This window comes from Nyctereutes procyonoides, unplaced genomic scaffold (assembly GCF_905146905.1).
Source record: "Nyctereutes procyonoides isolate TBG_1078 unplaced genomic scaffold, NYPRO_anot_genome, whole genome shotgun sequence".
Classification (NCBI taxonomy): domain Eukaryota; kingdom Metazoa; phylum Chordata; class Mammalia; order Carnivora; family Canidae; genus Nyctereutes; species Nyctereutes procyonoides.
The window spans coordinates 36,841,530-36,866,888 of record NW_026575049.1 but is presented as its reverse complement, the minus strand read 5'-3'; the positions used below and the strand labels follow the sequence as shown (position 1 = coordinate 36,866,888).

At 36.5% G+C, this 25,359-nt stretch overlaps 1 protein-coding gene across 1 annotated transcript; it reads left to right on the top strand.

Annotated features, from left to right (window-relative positions):
• Positions 1 to 283: 283 nt before the first annotated feature.
• Positions 284 to 23,832, top strand: SLC5A7 (solute carrier family 5 member 7). The gene is made up of 8 exons (XM_055329318.1): positions 284 to 461; positions 4,828 to 4,941; positions 5,683 to 5,838; positions 11,116 to 11,264; positions 14,178 to 14,321; positions 18,340 to 18,493; positions 21,953 to 22,170; positions 23,206 to 23,832. The coding sequence occupies exons 1-8, from the start codon at positions 284 to 286 to the stop codon at positions 23,830 to 23,832; spliced, it is 1,740 nt and encodes a 579-aa protein (XP_055185293.1).
• The last annotated feature ends 1,527 nt before the right edge of the window (positions 23,833 to 25,359 follow it).

The following is a 25,359-nucleotide window of genomic DNA, read 5'->3' as shown; positions in this document are numbered from 1 at the left end:
TTAAGTGGCACTTTCTATTTTTTTTCCTTTTTCTTGAAAACTCAAAACAACGTTAAACTGTTAAGTAGTCAGAAAAAAATAGTGGACTTGTGTTGGCAACTGCTAGTGTCATATGTGATTTCAATGTGTTTTTTCTGTAAGTGGCACAGGATCTCTCATGAGCCAGCTGGTTTATTCCCAGCTGCCTACGCATGCTTGACTGGTTTATAATGCATTACTGTATTTTCTTCAGAGATCTTAATGAAGTAGCTAGCTGTGGAAGAATCTGGACCCCAAAATAAAAATGACTTTCCATGTGGAAGGCCTGATAGCTATCATCGTATTCTACCTTCTAATATTACTGGTTGGAATATGGGCTGCCTGGAGAACCAAAAACAGCGGCAGCTCAGAAGAGCGCAGCGAGGCCATCATAGTTGGTGGCCGAGACATTGGTCTGCTGGTGGGTGCATTTACCATGACAGGTAGGTTCTGATGCCTCTGCGCCATGCTGCCCACCCCTCCTTGCTTTCCCAGAGTGACGAAGCAAACCGTAGCCTTTGTCCTCTGAGGATTCCTTATGTTCACTGCTTATGTGTTCTAAAAATAACTTTTCATTTATTTAAAACAAAAATAAAATGGTTTCAACTCAGTAGTACTTGAACAAAATGATTTTATAGTAAATCGCTGGACAGAATATCGATGAAATGAATCTGGGCTGTCTGGACAATTCAGTGGGTGGGAATAGAATAAAAACAAAGAGGTAGAGAAGTGTCTTAGTCTTAAAAGTTACACAATAAAGTCAGCATCTCATCCTGTTCACTAATTTAGGCACAAAATTGTGACTTTGGGTGTTCTTAAATGATGAATGTCAATGAACATTAACTCGTGATGGTTTTCAACTGAATAAATCAGTTAGGGGCAGCACAATTCCAAATTGATTGATGTCCTGTTTTGAAACCTAATTCTCCCATTTAATAAACTAATTTCCTCAGAGGAAGACAATCACAAGTTAGGAATCCACAGCACTGGAAAAAAAAAAAAGATTCCCAGGAACCTTGATATAAAAGGGGACAAGCTAGGGCGTGTCCTAACAGGAATGCCTCAGCCAGCATCTGCAGCCTTCTCCTATTCAAACCACCCCTGGGCTCTGAGGAGCTGATGCCCAGAGGTGGTTCTGTTTAAGTGGTGATTTGTTTCTCTTTTTTATTCTTCTTGGTTGTAGAAAATAGTTCTGAAAAACAACAAAGGTATTTGATACATTTTCACCAACAACACACATTTCACTTCCAATTCTTACTAGGCTTTTTAATACTAGCAACATAATCTACACTAACTGGAACTCTGAGGGCCCATTGAAAAGTATCTCATCAGAAATATATCCAAATAATGCCCAATTTCAGCCCTGAGATGATTCCTCTGTATATGGAATAGTTTACCAAAGCAATCTGTGAAGACTGCATCTCTGCTGGCCATCTGAAACCTATAATATTCTAGAATAGTTTATGGACTATACGTTTTATTTTTCAGATATGCATCTTTTATATTCATTTAACTCTTTGCCAACTGCATATGGTTTCATATGATCTTTATGAAGCTCCTTATATTTGAGCAATGTGAAAGGGCTCTGGGGTTGAGTAAGGATGCAGAGTTACATGATTAACAAGGATTGGAGTCAGCACCCAACACAGGTCTCCCAGCAGCCACACCCTGAGGCCCCTCCTCAATGCACTGCCTGCAGCCTTCCAGCTGAATTCACTTCCTTTCTTTACAAAGGCACATCATTTGTAAAAGGGTCCTTTTTTTACCCTCTGTTCCTCAGTTTTTCTACATATACACATATATAGAACAAATTGTATCGTGCAAAATATTTTCTGTAATATCTAATATACACAGGTAAGTACAAAAACAGAGTGAGAATCATCCAGTAGTCTACCACCTGCATATATGTTTACTAAAATGCTGGTATACATTTTAAGATGTTCTCTTATTATCTACCTATGGATGAACACCATACACATTTACATCTTAATGTTCATTGTTCATTATAGCACAAACATTTCTTCTTTATCCTAAAGATCCAGATGCAATACTGATGTCTGAAGTGAATTATATTCCCTTCAGATTTTTCCTGTACAAAGAAAATAAGAAGAAAAGCAAAATAAAACAATGAGAGTTGATCCCACTCAAAAAACTGTTGAAAAGACTAAATGAGATTGTCCATATCAAAATCTTTGCTCATTGTAAATTTTGTTCATTACAATGTGCTATTATTACTCTAGTTTAATGTTATATCTATTGTGTTCATAAAGATCATATTCCAGGATTTGTTTTTTTATCATCTAGAATTATTTTTCAACAGAATAGTCTAATGAAGTATATAGAAAAATTTAAATCATGATATTTCATATGAAGTATCATGGTCTAGCTCGATTTTGAAAGATTTTAGTCTTTCAGAACTGAAAAGAATCTTGGTCAATATTATAATTCATTTAAATCCTGAACCATATTATCTAAACCCTGTTACATTCATTGATTGTATGTATTTGAAAAAGAATAAAGATTAAAAAATAAAAATGCACATAGTTTGAAAGAATTCTTGTTTTCACTGGCGAGTCTGACATGAAATATACAAACATGCAGAGCAAATTCTGGCATAAAAGGGACAAGACTGATAAAAATGGGAGGACTTTCACATGATAAGTAACCAAGTCTTCATTTCTATATTATAATGTTTGTAATCATTCAGTCACCAAGGTTTTTGTTTTGTTTTATTTCGTTTTTGGACAAGGGAGAGGAGACCTACGCAAAGACAAATGATCACTAATAGGCTTTGTTCTCATAAGACCATTCACTTTATGCAATGAGACGATGCTGGGTGGTGTTAGCAGTTCCAGTTGCCTAATAGGCGAATCAGGTCTGATTCAGTACCTGTGAGAATCATTTCTTCAAGTCCTAGTCAGACACCCAGTGAAGGAGGGAAACTGTTTAAATTTTCAGGAGGGCTTACAATGAAAAAAACAAATTATAGCATTTGTTGTTTGTTAAGACCCACGTAAAATCTTCCAGGCAGATGAGAGTGGCTGCCAAGAGCATATTTGTCCACTTGAGGATTTTGTATATACACTTTCCATTTAAATGTGCTGGAAATTCCTTTGCAGGGAGAGATCTTTTCATGTTAACCTTTAAGCAATAGGACTAACCCCACAACACTCTCTTCTTAGCTTTGTATTTGGAGCAAAAGCCAGATATATTTTGGCATGAACACAATAGAGACATCTGTCTCTGATAGTTTCATGTACATATTATTTATTTTACTTATATTCTGTGAGATTTCAGAGAACTTTTCAGAGTTAAATTTTATTCCCAATTGGATGATATAGCCTAGAATTCAGACTCATATCTGGTAAGCCATTATGTTCCTCATAATTTTACACAAATTATACAGAGAATTTTAAAAAATATCTTGGCAATACTCTTCAAAGGATATAAACTGTAAAGATTTAAGTGTTCCATTAACTTTAGCTTTTTAGCAATAATTATATGTGATATTGCCTTGTCACAGAAAATGGTAAAGTTTATAGATCCTTTTTGGTCCAATCTTGTTTAACCATCACGTGTTTTCTTTGGTTCCTTGGCCTCCTCCTTCAGCTATTATTCTACAGATATTCTATTAAATGACAACTGAAGAAGACATTTTCTTATTATTCTCCATGAAATATCAAATATCTTACTAAAAGACCCAGATTAAAACAAAGAATGCAAGTGGGTATTCAGTCAACTTTTCAAATTCTAAATGCCATTTTTTATGTCTAAATGCATGCGGGGCACTTGGGAAAGATAATTTACACTCACTTTAGGACACTTTGGAGTAAAAGTGCGATGTCTCCTTTAACAATTTAGGAAAGTAAACAGTATGTTACAATGGAGAACAAATCTGTCTAAATCCTATATACTCAGGGTGTTTAAGAAATGACCCTAATAACAAATTTTAAAAAGGCACGTACATCCACACCTGTGCATGCGTGAAACCCTCCCCCTAACCCCGCAAGAAGATAAACCTGATCAATGTGAGAAGATCAATGTGAGAATATCAATACAATTAAAACAGAAAGACATTAAGATAAAGAAACTTGACCTCATGCTATGGAGGGTGGGGGGAAAGATTGTAATATTATTGAGAATAGAAATAGTCGGGCAGCCCGGGTGGCTCAGTGGTTTAGTGCTGCCTTCAGCCCAGGGCCTGATCCTGGAGACCCGGGATCCAGTCCCATGTCGGGATCCCTGCATGGAGCCTGCTTCTCCCTCTGCCTGTGTCTCTGCCTCTGTCTCTCTCTGTGCCTCTTATGAATAAATAAATGAAATCTTAAAAAAAGAGATAGAATAGAAATAGTAACATAATATTTTGTATATAATGTCAGACTCTGGGATATAACAATATGGTTTGAAAGTATTGACGACTAAATGGACTCAGAAAATACCCAGGGCAACACTGACCAAGAGAAATATGATGTGAGCCACAAAGCGAATGTTAAATTTTCTACAAACCACTTTAAAAACATGAAAAAATAGGGGGAATAAATATAAATAATTGAATGTATTTAACTCAATTATGTTGAAAATGTTTTCATCTTATCAGGTAATAATACAAAAAAATTATTGAGATAGCTTACATTTACTTTTTCACACTTAGTCTTTTAATTTCAATGTGTATTTTACACTCAGAACATTTCAAACCAGACTAGCCATATTCAGGTGCTCGGTAGTCATAGGAGGCTACTGGCCACTGTGTTAAACTGAGCAGGTCTGGGGTATGGCAGTGTCTTTCCCTCACTGTTCATTCTCTTCCAGCCACCTGGGTCGGAGGAGGTTACATCAATGGGACAGCCGAAGCAGTGTATGTACCAGATTATGGTCTAGCTTGGGCTCAAGCACCAATTGGATATTCTCTTAGTCTGATTTTAGGTAAGTGAAAGTTTAAACCTTAGTGACCCACTCAGTAAAGCATAAAGAAGAGGAGTACAAATAACAAGTGAAATAATGAGTCAAACTGTGAATAACTATTGTGGAAAAAAATGTTACCAGGAATCTCTCAAGTACCTGCTACCAGAAGTCGGTAACAATAATGCTTAGATTATTTGATCTCTTGATTACGGAATATGTTTTTTAAAAATCCCTTGATCTATGGTAAGAGAATAGTGAATTTCTTAACATATGATTTTTTTCTTTTAAAAATAGTAAAGATATCATTAACTTGAATTGTACCTGAATTTCTTTGTGTAAATCAAACTAAGAAAAAGTCAAGAATATTATATAACAGAGTTCTTTTTTTTTCTTTCATTTAAAATACATTTATTGGATCTTGAGCTTAATTAGTATCTGAATGCTATGGTGGGTGATACAAAGGCATTTTAGTGAGTGTCACACCATTTTAGTGAGTGGTCCATGTTTTTCAATCCACATGCCTCAGATATACCATCCAATGGCCCTTTGGATGCATACAATGACAAAGGTGTTAAGAAATTCATGTTTGCTAAATATGTCTTGGTTCTGTACTCACACTATATTTCAGACTGGTTCCTCCACACAAATAAGTGTTCTAAAAATTTATTTCCCTTGAGAAAATATAGATGGTAAAAAGTTGGCAAAGACTATTATATTATGGATTTTTTATTTTCTCACAAACATTTGTTTAATTTATTTTAGGTGGTTTGTTCTTTGCAAAGCCTATGCGTTCCAAGGGATATGTGACCATGTTAGACCCGTTTCAACAGATCTATGGAAAACGCATGGGTGGGCTCCTATTTATTCCCGCTCTAATGGGAGAAATGTTTTGGGCTGCAGCCATTTTCTCTGCCTTAGGTAAGGACCTCTGCCTCTCTCTGGTTAAGGGAACATCACATACACAACTTTACTCCCTTAAAGCCCCAGGCCAGGCCACCTGCAGCTTCCCTCACCTGGGTGAATGCAACCATCTCCCTGTTTATTGTTCAGACTTCCTCCTCTAGTCTATTCTTCTGAAATGCAAATCGCATTTTGTTCCTTTACTGTTCTTTTCCAAACTTTTAAGTGGGGTGCATAGGCTTTTTATGACTTAGACTCTGATTCCTCTCACCATCCCTCCTCCTCCTTCCAGAACTCTAGGCCTCACCTCCTTTCTTGCCTCTAACACTGTGTAAGTGCAGGTGCCCTCTGCTTCTGACTTGTTCCCTTTTGCACATCTGCCAAGCCAACCAGGAGATGTCCTTCAGTCTTCTCTTACATGTCACTTACTTGGACCAGTAGTCCTGACCTTGCTGTGGGGTTCCTTAGGCACCTGGAATTTTGTTTTCACTGGACTTGTCACTTTGTATGATTATGTGCCCGTTAATCTATAGCAAGCCCAAATCCAACCTCTCAAAAGGGATTATAAATTTCTTGAAGGCAGGACTTGTGTCCTGTTAATAGTAGTAATCTTAATCACAAATGAATGAATGAGTGAATCATCTCTACTTTCTTCAAAAGAGAAAAAGAAAAACATCACTTGTTTTCTCAATGTAATCCTAAAGTACTGGGTTGTAAACATGTTTAGGGATCTAGAAAATGAACCTAGAGTCCTTAGGGTTTAACTTACTACCAAGTCCAATTAATGCTAAGGACAAATTATTCTTGGCCCACTGATTCTCAACCCACTTGTAACGTTTAGAAAACAGGAGATTTCAGTGGGATAGCAGGAGATCTTCAGTCAGGCTTCATAACCTTCCTTTTGATCACGGGGAAATACAGATCATTTCACTGAGTGTTGAGTTCCTTCTCGTGGATCAACAGAGTTGGAAGTTTCACAACCTTCCTCACTGAAATATGTCCATATTTAACATCCAGGCATCTACATATGTTTCTCTTTATCTCATCTTACAAATGAAGATAAAGGGCTCCAGTCTACAGCTAGACCCAAAGTAGTCAAAGCAAAAGTGAGATAAGATGAATGTCCTTCAGTTTTTCCTTCCTTCCCGTATGATCTTCTGCACTGTTTCTTATATTCCACACATGAGTGAAACCATATGATAATTGTCTTTCTCTGACTTATTTCACTCAGCATAATACTCTTCAGTTCCAGTCATTAGAGAGGGAGACAAACCATGAGAGACTTTTAACTATAGAAACAAACAGAGTTGCTGGAGGGGAGGTGGAGGCAGGTGGGATAGCTGGGTGATGGGCATTAAGGAGGGTATGTGATGTAATGAGCACTGGGTGTTATACACAACTAATGAATTACTGAACACTACACCTAAAACTAAGGATGTACTACATATTAGCTAATTGAATCTAAAATTTTTTTAAAAGATGAATGTCCTTCTATGGTATATATTCCATACCACAAACTTGTTTTTTGGTTTCAGTATTATTATCAGATCTGTCCTCTGTAATATCAGATATTAGTTTATATTACCTTTCACACCTTTCTTTTTCAAACTCCCATATAATCTTACCTTCTTGGTCTCCAACTGCAAAATGAAGAGATGATTTGATGTAGAAGAGAGTTTGATAGCTATAAAGTAACATATACCTCAGCGGAAAATGTTGCACTTTCTTGGTGCAATATAATAATAGGCCATAATTACCACTGCACTTATATCCTAATGAAATTATGTGTAAAAATGCACCTTTCTTCCCACCTTGCTCTCATTAGCCAAGAAGCAATGGGTAGTTCATTTGTCATTGGTTTCAACACTAGAAAATGTTGGTTTTAAGAACAAACTGCCTGCTGAGATATTAAAAAGGGAGTGGGCTGAATAGCTAACAGAATACAAAATTTTCACTCTCATCAAATAAAGATCAATCTATACAATTGAGCCCTGAAGGGAGAATTGAATTAATAAACTAATATTTCCTTCTTTTGAAAAGATTTATTTATTTTAGAAAGAGAGAGAGCATGAATGGGGAGGAGCAAAGGGAGAATGAAAGAGAGAGAGAGAGAGAGAGAGAGAGAGAAAAGAAGATGCCCTGCTGAGCATGGAGCCCAACATGGAGCTGGATGTCCCAACCCTGAGATCATAACCTAAGCCAAGATCAAGAGTCAGACACTCAACCAACTCAGCCACCCAGGTGTCTTTTGGTTTCAGGTGCCCCAACTAATTTCTAAAGTATTTTGGAAATATAAACTTGAACTAAACTCTGAACTTGCTTCAATTAATTATTTTTGTATATGAGCATGTGTCTCTATGTCTGTGTGTATGTCAACATATATGTATATTAGTATTAGTATATATATATTAGTATATATATATTAGTATTAGTATATATATATCAACATAGATGCACACACATATCAAACAACATGTATAAAAACATTGCTGCTATTGCTTGAAATATATGCTCTGGTAAAGAAAATATTTTTTTTAAAAAGATTTTATTTATTTATTCATGAGAGACACAGAGAGAGAGTCAGAGACATAGACAGAGGGAGAAGCAGGCTCCATGCAGGGAGCCTGACCTGGGACTTGATCCCGGGACTCCAGGATCATACCCTAGGCCGAAGGCAGGTGCTAAACTGCTGAGCCACTCAGGGATCCCAAAAATATGTATTTTTAAATTAATACATATTTTCTTCAAAAATATACTTGGACATAATTCAAAATTAGTGTTTATTAGAAATAACTTGGAATACTTAAGAAAAGACAAATACAATATCTACTACCACTTTCCTGTGAATGTGCTTAGTTCACAACAGAAACTTAGGAGAATTTTAAATTATCTTCTTACCATAAATGGAAAACATCCTTTACAAACATTTTTTTAAGAAATGTATCTGTAAGGGGCACCTGGGTGGTTCAGTCAGTTAAGCATCCAACTCTTGATTTTGGCTCAGTTCATGATCCCAGGGACTTGGGATCAATCTTCACATCACTCAGACTAGGGTCTGCTTGGAATTCTCTCTCTCCCTCTCTGTCTGCCCTTCTCCAAACTCATGCATTCTCTCTCTCTCTCTAAATAAGTAAATAAATAAAATCTTTTAAAGATGTATATTTACACTTCTCACAGCTCAAATTCAGTGAATTTTATGATTTTATTTATAGTATGTTTATTTTTATGGCTGCATGAATAAAGTAATATTTCATTAGCAGGTAATTTATTTTATTCACCACAAATGATGGAATTATCTAGAAAATATTTTAAAGAAAAAATTAATCCCAATCTTAATAGTAATAGAAAAGTGGGAGACTTCTTTAAAACCACTGAGTTACAACCAAATGGTAGTACTTACCAGTATCCAAATCTTTAGAATCCTAGTCCAGTGATCTTTCTTCTATAGCATACAGCCTCCTTCCCTTCCTTTTGGAGGTGTAGAATTAATAAAATTTTCACTAATGGGTAGAAAATTAAACAGCAACCCAAAGAGGCAGGGTAATAATTGTACTTAGAAATGTTATTAAAATAGAAAACCAGACCAAAAGAAGAATGGCAAAGAATTGCAACTAAAGTTTCAACATGAAGTAAATAATTGCAAGGGGGGAAAAAAAAGCCTGTTAAATATCCATACAACAATAACTCAGTCAATTACCCAAAGTCATTTATAAATAATTGACTACCTTCCATTGTCTTCATCTTCCAATTCCTTGTCAGTCTTTTCCTTTTATTCATTTGCTTTACTCAAGAAAATAGTTTTGTTACCATATTCAAAGCACTAAGAAAAAATTATTGAAAAATAGTTTGTATTGTTATCTTAGATCAAAATATTTTTTACTGCTCCTTGAGAAAATGAATGCATTTTCATCTCTAGTGGGTTGCGCACACTGTTAGCATGCAACTGAGAAGTGGTGGCAGAATATAAGATCGCAATTAATGATATTAAAAAATCACAGATTTGTTCCATGTGTGTTAGCATTCCTGTAATTGCTACATTTAACAATATAAAATATGTAGCTTTTGAGAACAATCGGGAAAGGGTTTGTAAAGCAGCAAGTGAATTCTGAGAGAAGTCCAAGAGCCATAGTGGTCTAATTGTACATTCTCTAATATTCTCATCCAAGATATAGACACCAACAAACTCAATAAACAAAGACATAAAGTAAGAAAAACTTAAATTTTATTTCTAAGGCAGGCTTAAAACTCTGATAATGAAAATTACTTAAAAATCTCAGTTGGCTCAGCGGTTTAGTGCCGCCTTCAGCCCAGGGTGTTATCCTGGAGACCTGGGATCAAGTCCTGCATCGTGCTCGCTGCATGGAGCCTGCTTCTCCCTCTGCTGTCTCTGCCTCTATCTCTCTGTGTGTCTCTTGTGAATAAATAAGTAAAATCTTTAAAAAAAAAAATCTCAGTTGAAATCTAGGGCCCTTCAACACATTGGTGTCCTAGCAGTAGGACTGGAATAAAATTTGCTAATTTTATTATTTTCATCTACACACTTGTCTTAAACCTTGTTACCTTATACCATCCATCATCTAAAAAAAGCCAACAAGGGGGCACCTGGGTGGCTCAGTTGCTTAAGTGTCTGACTCTTGGTTTTGGATTAGGTGTTGATTTCATGGATCATGAGATTGTGCCTCATGCTGGGCTTTGTACTCAGTGGGAGTCTGCTTGGATATTTTCTCCCTCTTCCCCTTCCCCTGCTCTCTCTCTCTCTCTCTCTCTCAACAAAAAGTAAATACATTTTTAAAAAATAAAAATAAATGAAAATAAAAATGAATTTAAAAAGCTAGCAGGGGCCAGAATTAATGGAAAATGGGTGATAGGGCTTATCTCAAGGATATGAGTAAATATATTGCATATATTTAATTAAGTCAGTTTAAGACAGGTAGTAAAATTATTTCGGGTTCTTATAGTAGTATTAAATTTAGTATATTTCATGGAATTCTGAAGTCATGTCATGAATTTTGGGGGTCCCACATAAATAAGTAAGCAAAGCATAAATTTCAGAGAGAAAGAATGTGTTTAAATATATGTAGATTTATATACATAAGTATATATATGTATATACATATTTAAGTTATAGAGATTATAAGATTTTCATATGAAAACTTACATTAACTGATCATCCAATACTTTTCACATGACACAGGGAAATACCTACTGTCACGGAACATTCAATATATCCTTGAACAGAAAGTGGAATCCATTTGAGTACCTTGACCACAGTGTTCTCTTGTCTGCTTTCTTCAGGAGCCACCATCAGTGTGATCATTAGCGCCAACGTGCAAGCTTCTGTCATCGTCTCTGCATTGATTGCCACTCTGTATACACTAGTGGGTGGTCTCTATTCTGTGGCTTACACGGATGTAGTTCAGCTTTTCTGCATCTTCATAGGCCTGGTAAGTGGAGCCATTCACAGACTTTCCTTCTTCTTTTCCTTTCCTCTCCTTTTTCTTTCTAAAAGGTACTGTGGTATTATACTAATTCAGCAAAAATTAATAGAAATGTCATTTCTGTCATGAGTAATACATAGTAGATCATATACCATTTGAAATTTTAAATTTCTCAGTGAATTAATTGGACAAAAAACTGTAGTCATTTTGTTAGATTTTAACAGAAAATATGCCCTCAATTTAATTCTTAAAAAGGCCTAGGGCTTCCTTCCCTTCATGCCTACATTTGATGGAAACTTATGTGTGCTATTCCTTGAGTTTGAAGGCAACATACGTTATTCAGAGTTAAAATGTAAACAATGGTGCTCACCTGCATTAGTCTTTCTTTTTAAAAAAGATGTTGTTTATTTATTTGATATAGAAAGAGAGAACACGAGACAGGGGCAGAGGGAGAGGGAGAAACAGGCTTCTCTCTGAGCTGGGAGCCTGAGGCAGGGCTGGATCCCAGGACCCTGAGATCATGACCTGAGCTGTAGGCAGATGCTTAACTGACTGAGCCACCCAGGTGCCTCCTGCACTGGTCTCTTAATCTCCCCCCTGTATTCATTTTAATTGATCTGTAAGACTTCTCATAAGACAGAAATTATCCCATTGGAAAAACTGTGGGTTTCAATATTAATCATCACTATCTGGGGTCTGAAAACAAAGAAAAGGCTTAATTATATAGGCACTAGAAAGGTTCGTTATGTATTGTTTATAAGTTCTAAATTAAATTAGGAAATATATGTGTGTTTTATTCAGTAAAAAGTACTGTATAATTATGAGATGTATTACTTGTATTATGTTAAGAGTGCTTTGGTGTGTTATGAACACATTTTAGTCAACAATGAGCCTTTGTAAGCTCAACATCTTAAAATGTGAAGACTATATTATTTTATATACAATAATATTCAACACCTAAGACATATCAAAGAAAATGGTGTGAGTACTCCATGCTGGGCACTGTAGCGTAGTACTCACTCACATGTATTTTATCTCAGAGACATAGTGTGTAGGGCTGGTGCCCTCACAGATAGGCCACAGAGGAAGTTCAGACTGCACATCGTGATACCCTTCCCATGGATGATTAAAGCACCTTTGAGCCTCCTCTTTTTTCCTCATAATGAAAAACTCTTCCCTCTATTTTAGTGTTTACACTAGACACTTAGAAATGAAAAATGGAGTCGAATCTCATATTCATTTTTTGTTTTGTTTTGTTTTTTTTATTTTCTAGAATCCTTAATAATGGCAGGAAATTTTTAAAAGAAATGACTACAACTAAAATTATAGTTAAGCCATAAATTTACATATGCTAGCAATAATCACAACATTTCCTTTTTTCCCCTAGTGTCTATGTGCATTTCATGGAATTCATTCACTAGTGTCTTAACTGAATTCAAGTCAATTTAATTCTCAATCACTTCTACTTTCTTATTTTTGAATTGCCAAAACCAAATGGACAGTGCTGAAATTCAGAATTCTCCTTAGCATCATCATAAACTTCCAAAAATAAATCTCTGTTTGGAACTTTGGAGGCAAGGTTGGTTTGACAATGACAAACTTCTTAGCTGAGGCACTTGATATACTAAGAAAGCCAACACCAGGGATGAAGCTATTTATTCTCGGTAGACGTAATTTCTCATTGCTTTTCATGAGGTCAGAACTTAAAACACACAGGAGCATAAATCAAGCATGCCAGTATAAAGATGATAGGACAAATATATGTGAGATAGATGTCAGAGTGGTTTTCTGCTACAAAATGTAACTAAACTGACAAGGAATCAAGTTCTTTTGATTACTAGTTAAGAGCCTATTGACTTGACTGAGTAAAAGGCCAACTATGGTTTGTTATCCAAGCTTCAAAAGACTATGCATGCACACTTAATTAATGAAGCAACTCACACCTTAAACTATCTCCTTTTCTCAAATTCTCCAATTCTGTTGATTTTATCACCATCCTTGGAGCTTGACAACTGTAAACTTGAGGTTCATCTGTTCATCTTCTCCCTCTGATCTCTTTCTTCCTACTATAATCTAGGAGCTGCTCGATCTCCCTTCATAATCCTTTTCAGTACCAATGTCTTTCCATTTCCAATATCATGGCTCTACTTTAGGCCTTCATCTGGATCATACCAGTTCACCTACTGCTTATCCTGACTCCTCCTTCTCCTAAGCTCACTGTTCACATCTGTGATATTAAAATGCAGAAGAAATCTACTAAAATCTTTTTATAAGTCAGAAGAAATGCTTCTAGCTTCCAGTTGCCTATAAAACAAAATATAAATCCCTTAGCTTGCAATTAAAATTTCTTGCCATGTATTTATGTTTCTCTCTCCCATGTTCCTAACCCACTCCCACACCAGCAAACCTTGTCACACAAGAAATATGTGCGCACACACTTTATGTTCTTCTCCTCTTTGCCTTGTTCCATTTAGATGATCTCTCCATTCTCTTCCTCCTATTAGCACTGGGCTCACCCTTGAAGTTTTGTTTCACTCACCAAGTTCTCAGTTAGATTTTTCATTGTCACTTTATTAATGGACACCTTTCACTAACTCAAAGAAAACATTAAAAGTTAATATGCCAATATACCTATGTTCTCAAATTTAATATTTTCTTTCAAAGGTTGGCTGACTGCTCCTATAATTGATATGACGTGATAAAATTAAGCACAAGCATAGATAATATGTTACTAACTTTTGTAAATCAGTATTTCATGGCATCCCACAGAGAACATGATTCTAGGTTCTTCTCTGGTGGACAGGAAGAACAACTGAGCTTTTGTGGTCTATTAGAAAACAAAGTGTGTGGCTAAAACTTGCATATATAAGACAGGCAAAAGTCATAGCTTAACTATGTCACATTCCTCTTTGGTTACAGTGGATCAGCGTCCCTTTTGCCCTGTCACATTCTGCAGTTACTGACATTGGGTACACTGCTCTGCATGCCAAGTACCAAAAGCCTTGGCTGGGGACCATTGAATCATTTGAAGTCTACACTTGGCTTGATAGTTTTCTGCTGTTGGTAAGTAATGCCGTTAACTGAGGAATGTAATCTCATTTTTCCTAAAATCAAATGCATTTTTAAGATTTTAAGGTTTATATGTTAATTTCACCTGCTGACTCATGTCTCTTTCTGCACTGACTACTTCTCGTTGGAAGGATGGAGCCACTTACTGACTATGGTAGCTGACTAGTGTCAAAGTGGAGAGAGTGTAAAGTCTTAAAGAGACAATGTCTATGGGTTAATGTATGGCATATCCACATTTCTGTTGTGCTGTAAGTAAGGAACACCATGCCCTAGCCACAGAGACTTCCCCAATCTGAAACCAAGCCATCAAAAAGTTTTAATTTGGATTTTGGATTTAAGGCATTAAAACCAACATCTTCTGAAATAAATAATCCATTTGGTCTTTAATTACTGAATAAGTAAATTATTGCCAAAGAGTTTTTAGTACAGACAGAAGTTTGGAAAGGAGGTGTCACTCAGGAAAGATGCCAAGAAGAAGCACTGGTAAATCAGAGACAGCTTAGGAACTTACAGAACTTTTGGGTGAAGGTGTTGGCAGCGAGATGTGGGGCACAGAAAAAATAAAGGAAGATCACATATTGAGGGAAGAGGGGGAAAGCCAAAAGAACCTGTCAGACTTCGTGATTTTGCTAATTGGGTTACTTACAAGAATAAAACACTATATTTAATTTCAAAATAAGAAATAGATTAACATTTATATCAAAATTAAGGGGAAATTATTTTTGTTAACTTTTTAGAGGATTCACAATATTTTGGTGATTTCACTTTGTATTCATGGCCCTTTGCTAAATTTCAGCAGTAAAAGTGTGTGTCGGGACACCTGGGTGGCTCAGAGGTTAAGTGTCTGCCTTCGGCCCAGGAAGTGATTCTGGAGTCCTGGGATCGAGTCCTACATTGGGTTCCCTGTATGGAGCCTGCTTTTCCCTCTGCTTATGTCTCTGCCTCTATGTGTGTGTGTGTGCGTCTCATGAATAAAGAAATAAAATCTAAAAAAAAAAAAAGTAGATATGTCTGTCCCAGTAAAGAAATTCCAGGTAAGAAGGCAGGAAAACATGCAAACAAATTGTTTCCAGTGGTAGGGAGGAGAAATTCTTTCCCAAATATTGTTAAGAAATGTATTGGCTGACACTTTTCTAGAATGGCTTATAATTATGAATTGAAGGGAGAAAGGGCTTAAATATTATGTGTGTGTGAAATTGTATCAGCATGGCAGGTTTATTTAGGGTTATATGGAGGAGATTATGGCACTCAGAAAAGATCGGCAGTCTGTGGATAATCACACCATTGTCTGAGTGAGGGATTTGAATCGAAATGTCTGAGCATTAAGACCCTAAAATCATTTCTCCTACACCACACTTTAGGCCTCAGATGTATTAATCTTTAAGATAAGGCATTATATCCAATGACTAATAAAGTTTCTTCCATCTCAAAAAAATTATATAACTAAGTCATGTTCATTCTTCAAAATGCAGCATAAGTGGATGTGAAATGATAGATGTTGCATGAAAGAATGAGTGAACTGTAGAAGTTAAGCCTTAAAATGTTTCACCAATGATCTCCCATCTTCCAACTGTCTCTCTGAACTTCTGCTTGTCATAAATGACTTGTGGGGTCTTGCTCTGGATATCTCCAAGGTATCTCCCAGCCCTACTCTGAACCTGTTCTCTGGCAGTATTCCTCAGCTGGCCTGTCGTGGTGGCTCTTCACAGTCTCCACATGGCAGCCCACCTACCTGCATCTCACTCCTCCTAACCCATCTCCCACCTTGTCATTAGGACTTCTGTTTGTCTGCGGAGGGCAGATTTTACTTTAGTTACAAAGCTCTGATGACTTAAATGTCCAGAAAGATTGGCATGTAAATTGTGGTGTATCAATTCATACAGGCATTGAAGTTATTGATGAATATTCATTGGTAAAGAAAATGTTAATGATACTCAGATAATCCTGACTTATAATGGTTCAGCTTAACAGGTTTTCAACTTTGCATTGATGAGAAAACGATAGCATTCAACATAAACCATACTTTGAATTTTGATCTTTTCCCGGGCTAGCACTGTGTAGTACGAGCCTCTCTCAGGGTGGTGGGCAGTGGCAGCTAGCCACAGCTCCCAGTCAACCAGAAGACTGAACAAACGATACATTGACAAGCATTCTGTACCCATACACCGTGCTGTCTCTCACTTTCAGTATAGTATTCAATAGATTATACAAGATATTCAGCACTTTATTATAAAATAGGCTTTGTGTTAGATGATTTACCCAGCTATAAGCTAATGTCAGTATTCTGAGCATGTTTAAGGCAGGCTAGGTTGAGCTATGATGTTCAAGAGGTTAGGTGTATTACATGCATTTTTTATTTTGACTTCAGATATTTTCAACTTATGATGGGCTTATGGGGATGTAACCCCATCATAAGTCAAGGAAAATCTGTATTGATTTATAGGTTGCAAACCAAAGGAAAAGTTTTTGAAGCATATAGACTTGAGGCATGGATTATGAATTTTAGAATTTCTTCTTTTACTTTTTTTTTAAAAACTTTTGAACATGCATAGCTTCTATAAGGAGGAGATTGCATTGGAATCAATATGTAACAAGCACTCTGATTGGCACAGAGGTGACAATGACAAATAAGACATCCCACAATTTAGAGCCCAGTGAGACAGGCAATGTAATATGGAAAATGCATTCACCAGTTCACTCATTCATATGATAAATATTTATGAACATTGACTGCATGTGAGTCAGAGAACCATGACAGTGATCATGAGGAAGGTATTTCCACCTCCTCGTTAGCCACTCCTACAACCCTGACCTTTCATTAGGCCAATTTCTCAGTGATCTCAGAGCTGCTTCATTGCTTTTTTTTTTTTCTTCCTTTTTCACACTGAATTCTCTGCCCGGTGTTCGCTTCTCTCTCCATCTTTACCTAGTGACACCCTCTCAGTGTTTAAGGACTGACTCCATGTCAATTCTGCAGGTTTTCGTGATTACCATGCAGCTGTCCTTCCTCCCATCTAACCCTGTCCCTGTTATCTCTGAATAGTTAATTGTTCCTCAATTTCCTTCCCATACAAACCTCTTTATAACAGGCAACAAATTACGTTATAGTTCACTGTCTCCAAAAGTTTCATGATTGCATATCCTCAATAAGAATTTTAAACACCCCCACAAGATATATGTAAGTATTAATTACTCATACATAGCATACTAACACATTTTGTAATCATTTAATAAAAACAATGTAACACATAAGTATGAGGTAAAAATGAGTCTAAATAAAGATTCTAATATTTTCTTTGATGCCCTTCTATATTATCTGGGACATTCTGCACACCCCACTCTGGAAAACACTGCCTTGCGTTGACTCTCCTGGTGAGCAGGGAGCTCCAGAGCAAGAACCATTCCCTTGACAACCATCTCATTACCTGGTCCAGAAATATTTATTGGGTTTTATTGATTCAAATAAAAGTTCCTCCTTTGAGAATCTTAAATTTTTTAGACAATTTTGTGTTGATTAGAACCTCTAGATGAAAACAAATTGTAGGCTCCTTATGGGTAGTTGTAATGCAGCTTAAAGTAGGTAAATTAAGAATAGATAAGATTGGGTTATGTAACTATGAAGGGAAAAAAAACTTGAGGAAATTCTGCACAGTTGAAAACATGACAATGAGATGATTGCAATTGGGATATTTGACATTTATGGCACCTCAGAGCCATAGGACGATTGTGATTGTGAGTTTCAAAAGAATCTGATTTAAGAATACCTAATAGAGAGACTCCTAACTCTGGGAAATGAACAAGGGGTAGAGGAAGGGGAGGTGGGCGGTGGGATGGGGTGACTGGGTGACAGGCGCTAATGGGGGCACTTGACAGGATGAGTGAGCACTGGGTGTTATGCTATATGTTGGCAAATCGAACTCCAATAAAAAATTATACAAAAAAAGAAAAAAAGAATACCTAATAGATGTTGTTTGCCTCCACCTCATTCTGAGTCCCTGTTGTTCCCATGCAGATGCTGGGTGGAATCCCATGGCAAGCCTACTTCCAGAGGGTCCTCTCTTCATCCTCAGCCACCTATGCTCAAGTGTTGTCTTTCCTGGCAGCTTTTGGGTGCCTGATCATGGCTCTACCAGCCATACTCATTGGGGCCATAGGAGCATCAACAGGTATATCTCTTGCAGCTTCACTAATTGACCCATGAAGCTTCACTGAAGTGATCAATTACCACACAGTGGCTCTCCCTCCCCCACTTGCCCTCTTACCCCCACATAGTTGATTGTTTCTCATCTTATTCAGATACAAACCTTTATTATAGCATTCAAATCATTATTAAACCTCAGTGCCTCCAAACAGTTTTTGATTGCTCTCCCCACCAATAAAATGTATGTGAGCATACCCCTCCCATGTTAATGTACTTATCAATTATGTATATGTAATCCTGTCAGCAGTGGTTCTCAACCAAAGTGCACATTGACATCATCTGGGGGAGGAGGAGAGGTACTTTAAAAAATACCTATTTCTATTCTACCTCACAGGGATTTAATTTTAATAATCTAAGATGGAGCCAGAGATCAGTGTTTCTTAAAGCCCTTCAGTTGGTCAAATTTGACCTGAGTCGAAAGCTACTGGCTTGAAAATTTACCTGACACCTAAGGACCACTTTGAACTTGAGATTCCTATTTTACATTTTTAATATTTTGTTAATAAAACGTTTTTTTTTCCTTGGGGAAATAAATAAGTGTGTAGGTTAAGGTAGACTTAAGGCACTAAGTCTTTACTCAGAATTGGTTAAAAGATCATTATGAAATGCTTATCTCCTAGTTAGCTTCTATCTAGAACATTTTTTAAATCTCACCCTTAGCTTAATTATTCCTAACAATTATGTATCTATGCTATACAGCTTCCAAGAGCATTTCATGAAAATACATCAGAATAATCCAAATTCAATGGAGTCCAGTCGGTAGGGGTCATTAAAACAGACTAAAGAAGTTTACCTTTCATTCCACTGTGTTTTGAAAAGATGATACAGGATGATACTCTCATGGCTATTTTGATTTTCAGTTAGTAGAACTACTTACTGGATCATGTAACTTTTATAAGAGCAGTCATGGTCCATAGTGCATACTCCCTATTCCAGTTGTTCATCCGTGTCATAAACAAACACTTAAAGAGATGACTAACAAAGGTAATTGTGTGCCTTTGAATAAAAGATAACATTTATGTCACAATCAGGAAACAAATCTGGCCATGTATATATACTTGTGCATGTGTGTGGGTGAGCTTGTGTGTGTGTGTGTGTGTGTGTGTGTGTGCTGTAGAACAACAGACTGAAAAAAATCTTTTTTTTTCTTGGATCAGGTTCACATTGTTGGTTGTTATTTCTGGTACCATAACATCTCAATGAATGCTATAAAATTGGCTTCAACAAAGAATGGCTTTGAACAATTGTAGTGGAAAATGGGGGAAGAAAAAAGTGGTAGGATCCAAGGGAAATCACCCCTATTTGGTCCTGGAATTATGCCCTCAAAGTTAAGCAAAAAAAAAAAAAAAAAGCTATACTACTGTGCATTTAAAGATTCTATTGTATTCTTCAGTACATGATAGTATAACTAAACAGTAAAGAACTAAATATTCAAAGGTAAACTTATTGTTCTATTTTTTTCACCATGATTTTTCTCTATCTTGCATGGTGCAGAAGATATTTTTTGTACCCTTTACAATAAAACCTTAGTAACTATTTTCTAAATAATATGCAAAAACATATTAGACAATGCAGAATTTCATTTGTTAAAAAATCAATTCAAAGATGTAATTCCTTCTATGAATTCTAGAGTTAAACAGACCAACTCATTATTAAATCTAAATAATCTTATAGCCTATTTTACTAGTGGCTCATCTCAGATTTTGTTGAAGAAGAATAATATGAATGTTGATGAGTCTCAGACTGACAATGGATAAGTTTGTATAATTCAAAACACTCAGATTTTTGGCTGCATTTAAATAGTTAATGGAAAATTTTGGAAAATACTGCTGACAATGTTTGATTGATCATGCAATTCCTTTGATTATGATAAAAAGACTTAAACTTGCTGAAATAAGAAAAAATACAGATATAATTTCTAAGTTTCAAATTTTAAAACTTGAAAGCACCTTTACCTATTTTATTTTTTCCAAAAACCTTTTTATATGCTTGAAGAAACTGCATGTTACGTACTTCAGCTTTGTGGTTTTAAAGAAAACACCTTCATATATATATATATATATATATATATATATATATATATATATAGTATGGAAATGTGTGGTTGTATAATTTATCATCTAGTTTTTCTAAATCAGCTTCACTGTGTTATTTTTGTGAGATAAAGCAAATTGATAATACTCTGTAATGAATTTTTACTCCAATGATTAATCTATTGACTAGCTATAATTTGATGAATTCCCAGATTTGGCTGAATGTTATCATCATTCAGACCTATGCAATCAGAATCTTTCAGGATAAGAGTCTAGAACTCTGCATTGTAAAGGCATGCCTGAGAGAGCCCTATGTTCATTCGGGTTTGCCAAGAACTGATTTAATCCAATGATGATTCTTCCTTTTACTTCTTGCTTTAACAAGATTAAGCACTTGCCATTCTCTGCCCATTTCTTCCTTATCCTCACGACTGTCAAACTGATTCATTGTTTTTAATAGCCTAACTCACAGACTTAGCCAGAGATGTATTGCAAAAGGTTGCCTGTGCATCTCTGGTACCCATGCCCTCATGCTTCCTTGAAAGGCATTTTATCTTTTATGCTTTGAGTCCTTTTATACAGAGTCCAAAATCCTCCTGAAAATGTCAGCCTCATACCTGTACTTTCTACTCAATAAAACAAAGATTTTCCTTTATCTATCATGCCTCCCTATTTCCAATGCAAGAAAAATTTAGTTGGGAGAAAAATAATGTTGAGGGAGCCCCAAAACCAAGTTCCTATACAAGAAAAGGATGGGTGAGAATAGCCCCACTATTGTCTATCCATTAATGCATGTATGGCTGAGGACTGAAACAGTAAGTGTCCTCTCATATCTCCAGCTGGTTGAAGAAATAAATACTCTATGCTTTTGTTTTATAATGCTTGTTTTCTATGATTCTGTACAGTTTGATGTCACAATTGCAGAAGAGAAATAGATATTAGGTAGGTAGGTAAGTAGATAGATAATAGATGATTGGTAGATAGATGGGAAGATAGGTGATAGATGATAAATAGATTGATATAGATAGATATAGATAGATATTGGTAGATGGGCAGACAGATGATTGATAGATTAGATAGATGATAGATAGATAGATAGATAGATAGATAGATAGATAGATAGATAGATAACAGGTCTTATGAATGAGGCTAAGTGTAACCAAAACCTATTAGAAGCCAGAATTGAATCTAAAACGATGGACTTCCCACCTTCTCAGACCAATATACCCAGTTAGATTTCTAGACCTAATTATAGAATTCTCCTCTGATTAGACTAATTCATGCATTCTGAATTTATTTCAAGAGCTCCTGGTAAATAAGATGACCCCCAGATGGATAAAGAACCTAATGTTTCTTTGGTGGTTGTTTTATTTTTTGTTTCTATTCAACAGACTGGAACCAGACTACATACAGGCCTCCAGATCCCAAGGGCAACAAGGAAGCAGACATGATTTTACCAATTGTTCTGAAGTATCTCTGCCCTGTGTACATTTCTTTCTTTGGTCTTGGTGCAGTTTCTGCTGCTGTTATGTCATCAGCAGATTCTTCAATCTTGTCAGCTAGTTCCATGTTTGCCCGGAACATCTACCAGCTTTCATTCAGACAAAATGTAAGAACAAATTTTTTCAAACATAACATTTTTGTTGTTGTAGTGGTGGTCATCGTTGTATTTATTGTATCTGTGGTATTATGTATTTACTAATATCCTATATTAAAATCTGACCCTACTTTGATTAAGCATACAAGGTTAAATAATGCTGAATTTTATTGAAGCTCTACATGAACGTGTTTAATGCATGTTATCAATCATGTTGGTATGGAAGGGAACAAATCAAAGCGAGAAACTTCAAAAGGTACAGTCATATTGCTGTAATTTACATTTCTTGTCCTTCTAATGAAAGAGTCATGAAACCTAAAATATCTTAGAAAAACTTTGAGTTACATCGAGTATGACAAGAAATGTGAAGTAGAACATGGTGAGTAAATTATTTCATGGGCATTTGTGTAGCATCTGTCCCTCTTTTTGCTTAAACTCCTAAGTCCACTTTGGTGTGAAAGTTGTTTCTCAGTGTAATGGACTTCACTGAATCAAGTAGATGCAGAACAGTGCTGTTATGTCACTGAGAAGCCAATAACCCCTATCCACTTTCTTCCTTCACCAAGGCTTTGCCTTTCTCAAGTTTTCCTAGGTGAAAACAAAATGCTCCCAGTTATTTTTACAGTGGCTGGCTTTAAAGATGCTAGGAGTCCCAGGAGACAGCAAGCCAGGGTGGGTCATGCCTCCTCATAGCCACATAGGAATTACTACTTAACATGTAAAGTATGTGACATCCTTTCTTGCATTATTATTGCCCTATGACAGCACGTAAGTTCATCTTACCTCTCCCCTGCACATTCAGGGAAAGATGTAGCTGCCAGTGCTTCCTGTGCATGACACACAAAAACCCCTCCCAAAGGCCCACAAGAGAGGCCACCTAGATTGCTTGCCTCCTATACCATGGTTTAGGTTGATTTTGCCCAGGTAGAACTATAGAACCAGGGCAATTGTTCAGACCAGCTTTAAGGCACAGAAATGCATCTCATTCTTCACCTAAATAAGCCAGTGCACTGTGTGAAAAGCTGTCCCTGTGGCAATTTCTTGCAGGCATCAGACAAGGAAATCATCTGGGTTATGCGAATCACAGTGTTTGTGTTTGGAGCTTCAGCCACAGCCATGGCCTTACTAACGAAGAGCGTGTATGGGCTCTGGTACCTCAGCTCAGACCTCGTTTACATCATCATCTTCCCACAGCTGCTCTGTGTGCTCTTCGTCAAGGGAACCAACACATATGGGGCCGTGGCAGGTTATGTGTCTGGCCTTTTCTTGAGAATAACCGGAGGGGAGCCGTATCTGTACCTACAGCCCTTGATCTTTTACCCTGGTTATTACTCTGATAAGAATGGCATTTATAATCAGAGATTCCCATTTAAAACCCTTGCCATGGTTACCTCGTTCTTATCCAACATTTGCATCTCCTATCTAGCCAAATACCTATTTGAAAGTGGAAAGTTGCCACCCAAATTAGATGTATTTGATGCTGTTGTCGCAAGGCACAGTGAAGAAAACATGGATAAGACAGTTCTGGTCAAAAATGAAAATATTAAATTGGATGAACTTGCACCTGTGAAGCCCCGACAGAGCCTAACTCTCAGCTCAACTTTTACCAATAAGGAGGCCTTTGTCAACGTCGACTCCAGCCCAGAAGGATCGGGGACTGAAGATAACTTGTAATGACCCCATCCAAATAAAATACTGTTTTCATGAACAGAGTGCCAATAGCAGGCTAGTCCAGGAAGGATGGGTGGCAGCATATAAAAAATATACTTTAAGAACAAACAGCATTCAGGAGATCAAAAATCCATATAAAAGTGCAATTGCACAAATGCAAGTCAAGCTACAAGGAAGCATCTGTGAAAGCAACAGCTTGCATCGATATTTCTCATCCCCATTTGATTCTGACTTTAGTTAGTTTTGTTAAGTATTCAAAACCGAATTAAGCCCTACTCGAAGAACAGAGGGCCAAACAGAGTATTTATCTTTATTCTGAAAAAAAGAAGTAGATACAAAAGAGCAAAGGAAATCAGGTGAACTTGATCCAGACCTTGTCCGCTAATATGCTAGTGGGTTTAGTTTATTGTCATTAGTGAAATCAGGAGAGGAACTGGCCATCACTCCAATGAATGGTGCAACAAATTAACCAGTGATTGCCCTGATGTGTTGATTAATCCCTTCTTTCATGTCCTTAACTAGAATGTTTGCTGAATATGCAATTCATTTCCCTTTTTGTAGTGGCACGACATATTACTCTGAGCACAGACAAAACAAACTCACACATGACATATTGTGTCGTGGCATTTCTTTAGGTACAAGGTAATAGGAAAATCGAATCCATCTTGTAGAGAAGCACTGGTTCACTTGAGTGTATCTAAGAGCTACCATATGCATTGAGACACGTACCTAGAGGGTGGAAGGCATGATTATTAGGCAACCTTAAAGCAATAAATCAAGAATGCCATCAAGCAGAAGGTGATAGGAAAATGAGTGGATTTTTGCCTTCATCTGAGGTTTATATAGTTTTGTTTCATGATAAAAGAAGTAATGTTGTGGTTTCCTATCTAAATTAGTATTGGAAGGGAAATTGAGTCATATGTAAGGTGAGGTAGCAGCACAGCACCAGTTAGGATTAATGAGGCATGAACAGCACATCTTGATAAAACTAGAAAAACAAAACCCTCTCAATTTTGGAAATTCATTAATGAAGATGATTTAGTGTCAAGACAGTAACTCTGTGGCACTTAATGCAAAGCCAATCTTAGGTACTAGACAAATCACCACTACAGAGAGTAGATACTGAATTTTAAAATGCAGAAGAAAGCAGAAAGTAAAAATATGTACTAAAGGGAAAAAGCCATCAATTTTAACATTTGGCATCCACATAACTTTCATGAGATGGTCATTAAATACTATTTTACTTCTTTTCTGGAGTTAAAAATATGTGTGTGTATATACATATATATACACATTTATATGTACATATATGTGTGTATATATATATATGTATAGAGCAGGGATGAGGCATATATATTTGCAATGATTTGTATCCATTTTAGAATTTTAAATGCTTTCCCAGTAGTCACATTGTAGAAATAACAAGGGCTGTGTCTTTAAAAACAGAGTGAATTGATAAGCTAAATTATCTGAGCATTTGATCCAATAAGGAAAGGCAACATGACTTATTTAAACTAAAGCACTTTGTCC

What these genes read in the sequence shown, in the direction of transcription:
- SLC5A7 (XM_055329318.1), top strand. Translation starts at nt 284, where the DNA reads ATGACTTTCCATGTGGAAGGCCTGATAGCTATCATCGTATTCTACCTT. An exon ending in TTGATAGTTTTCTGCTGTTG is followed by an intron (nt 14,322 to 18,339) that starts GTAAGTAATGCC and finishes GTTCCCATGCAG; the next exon opens with ATGCTGGGTGGAATCCCATG. An exon ending in GGCCATAGGAGCATCAACAG is followed by an intron (nt 18,494 to 21,952) that starts GTATATCTCTTG and finishes TCTATTCAACAG; the next exon opens with ACTGGAACCAGACTACATAC.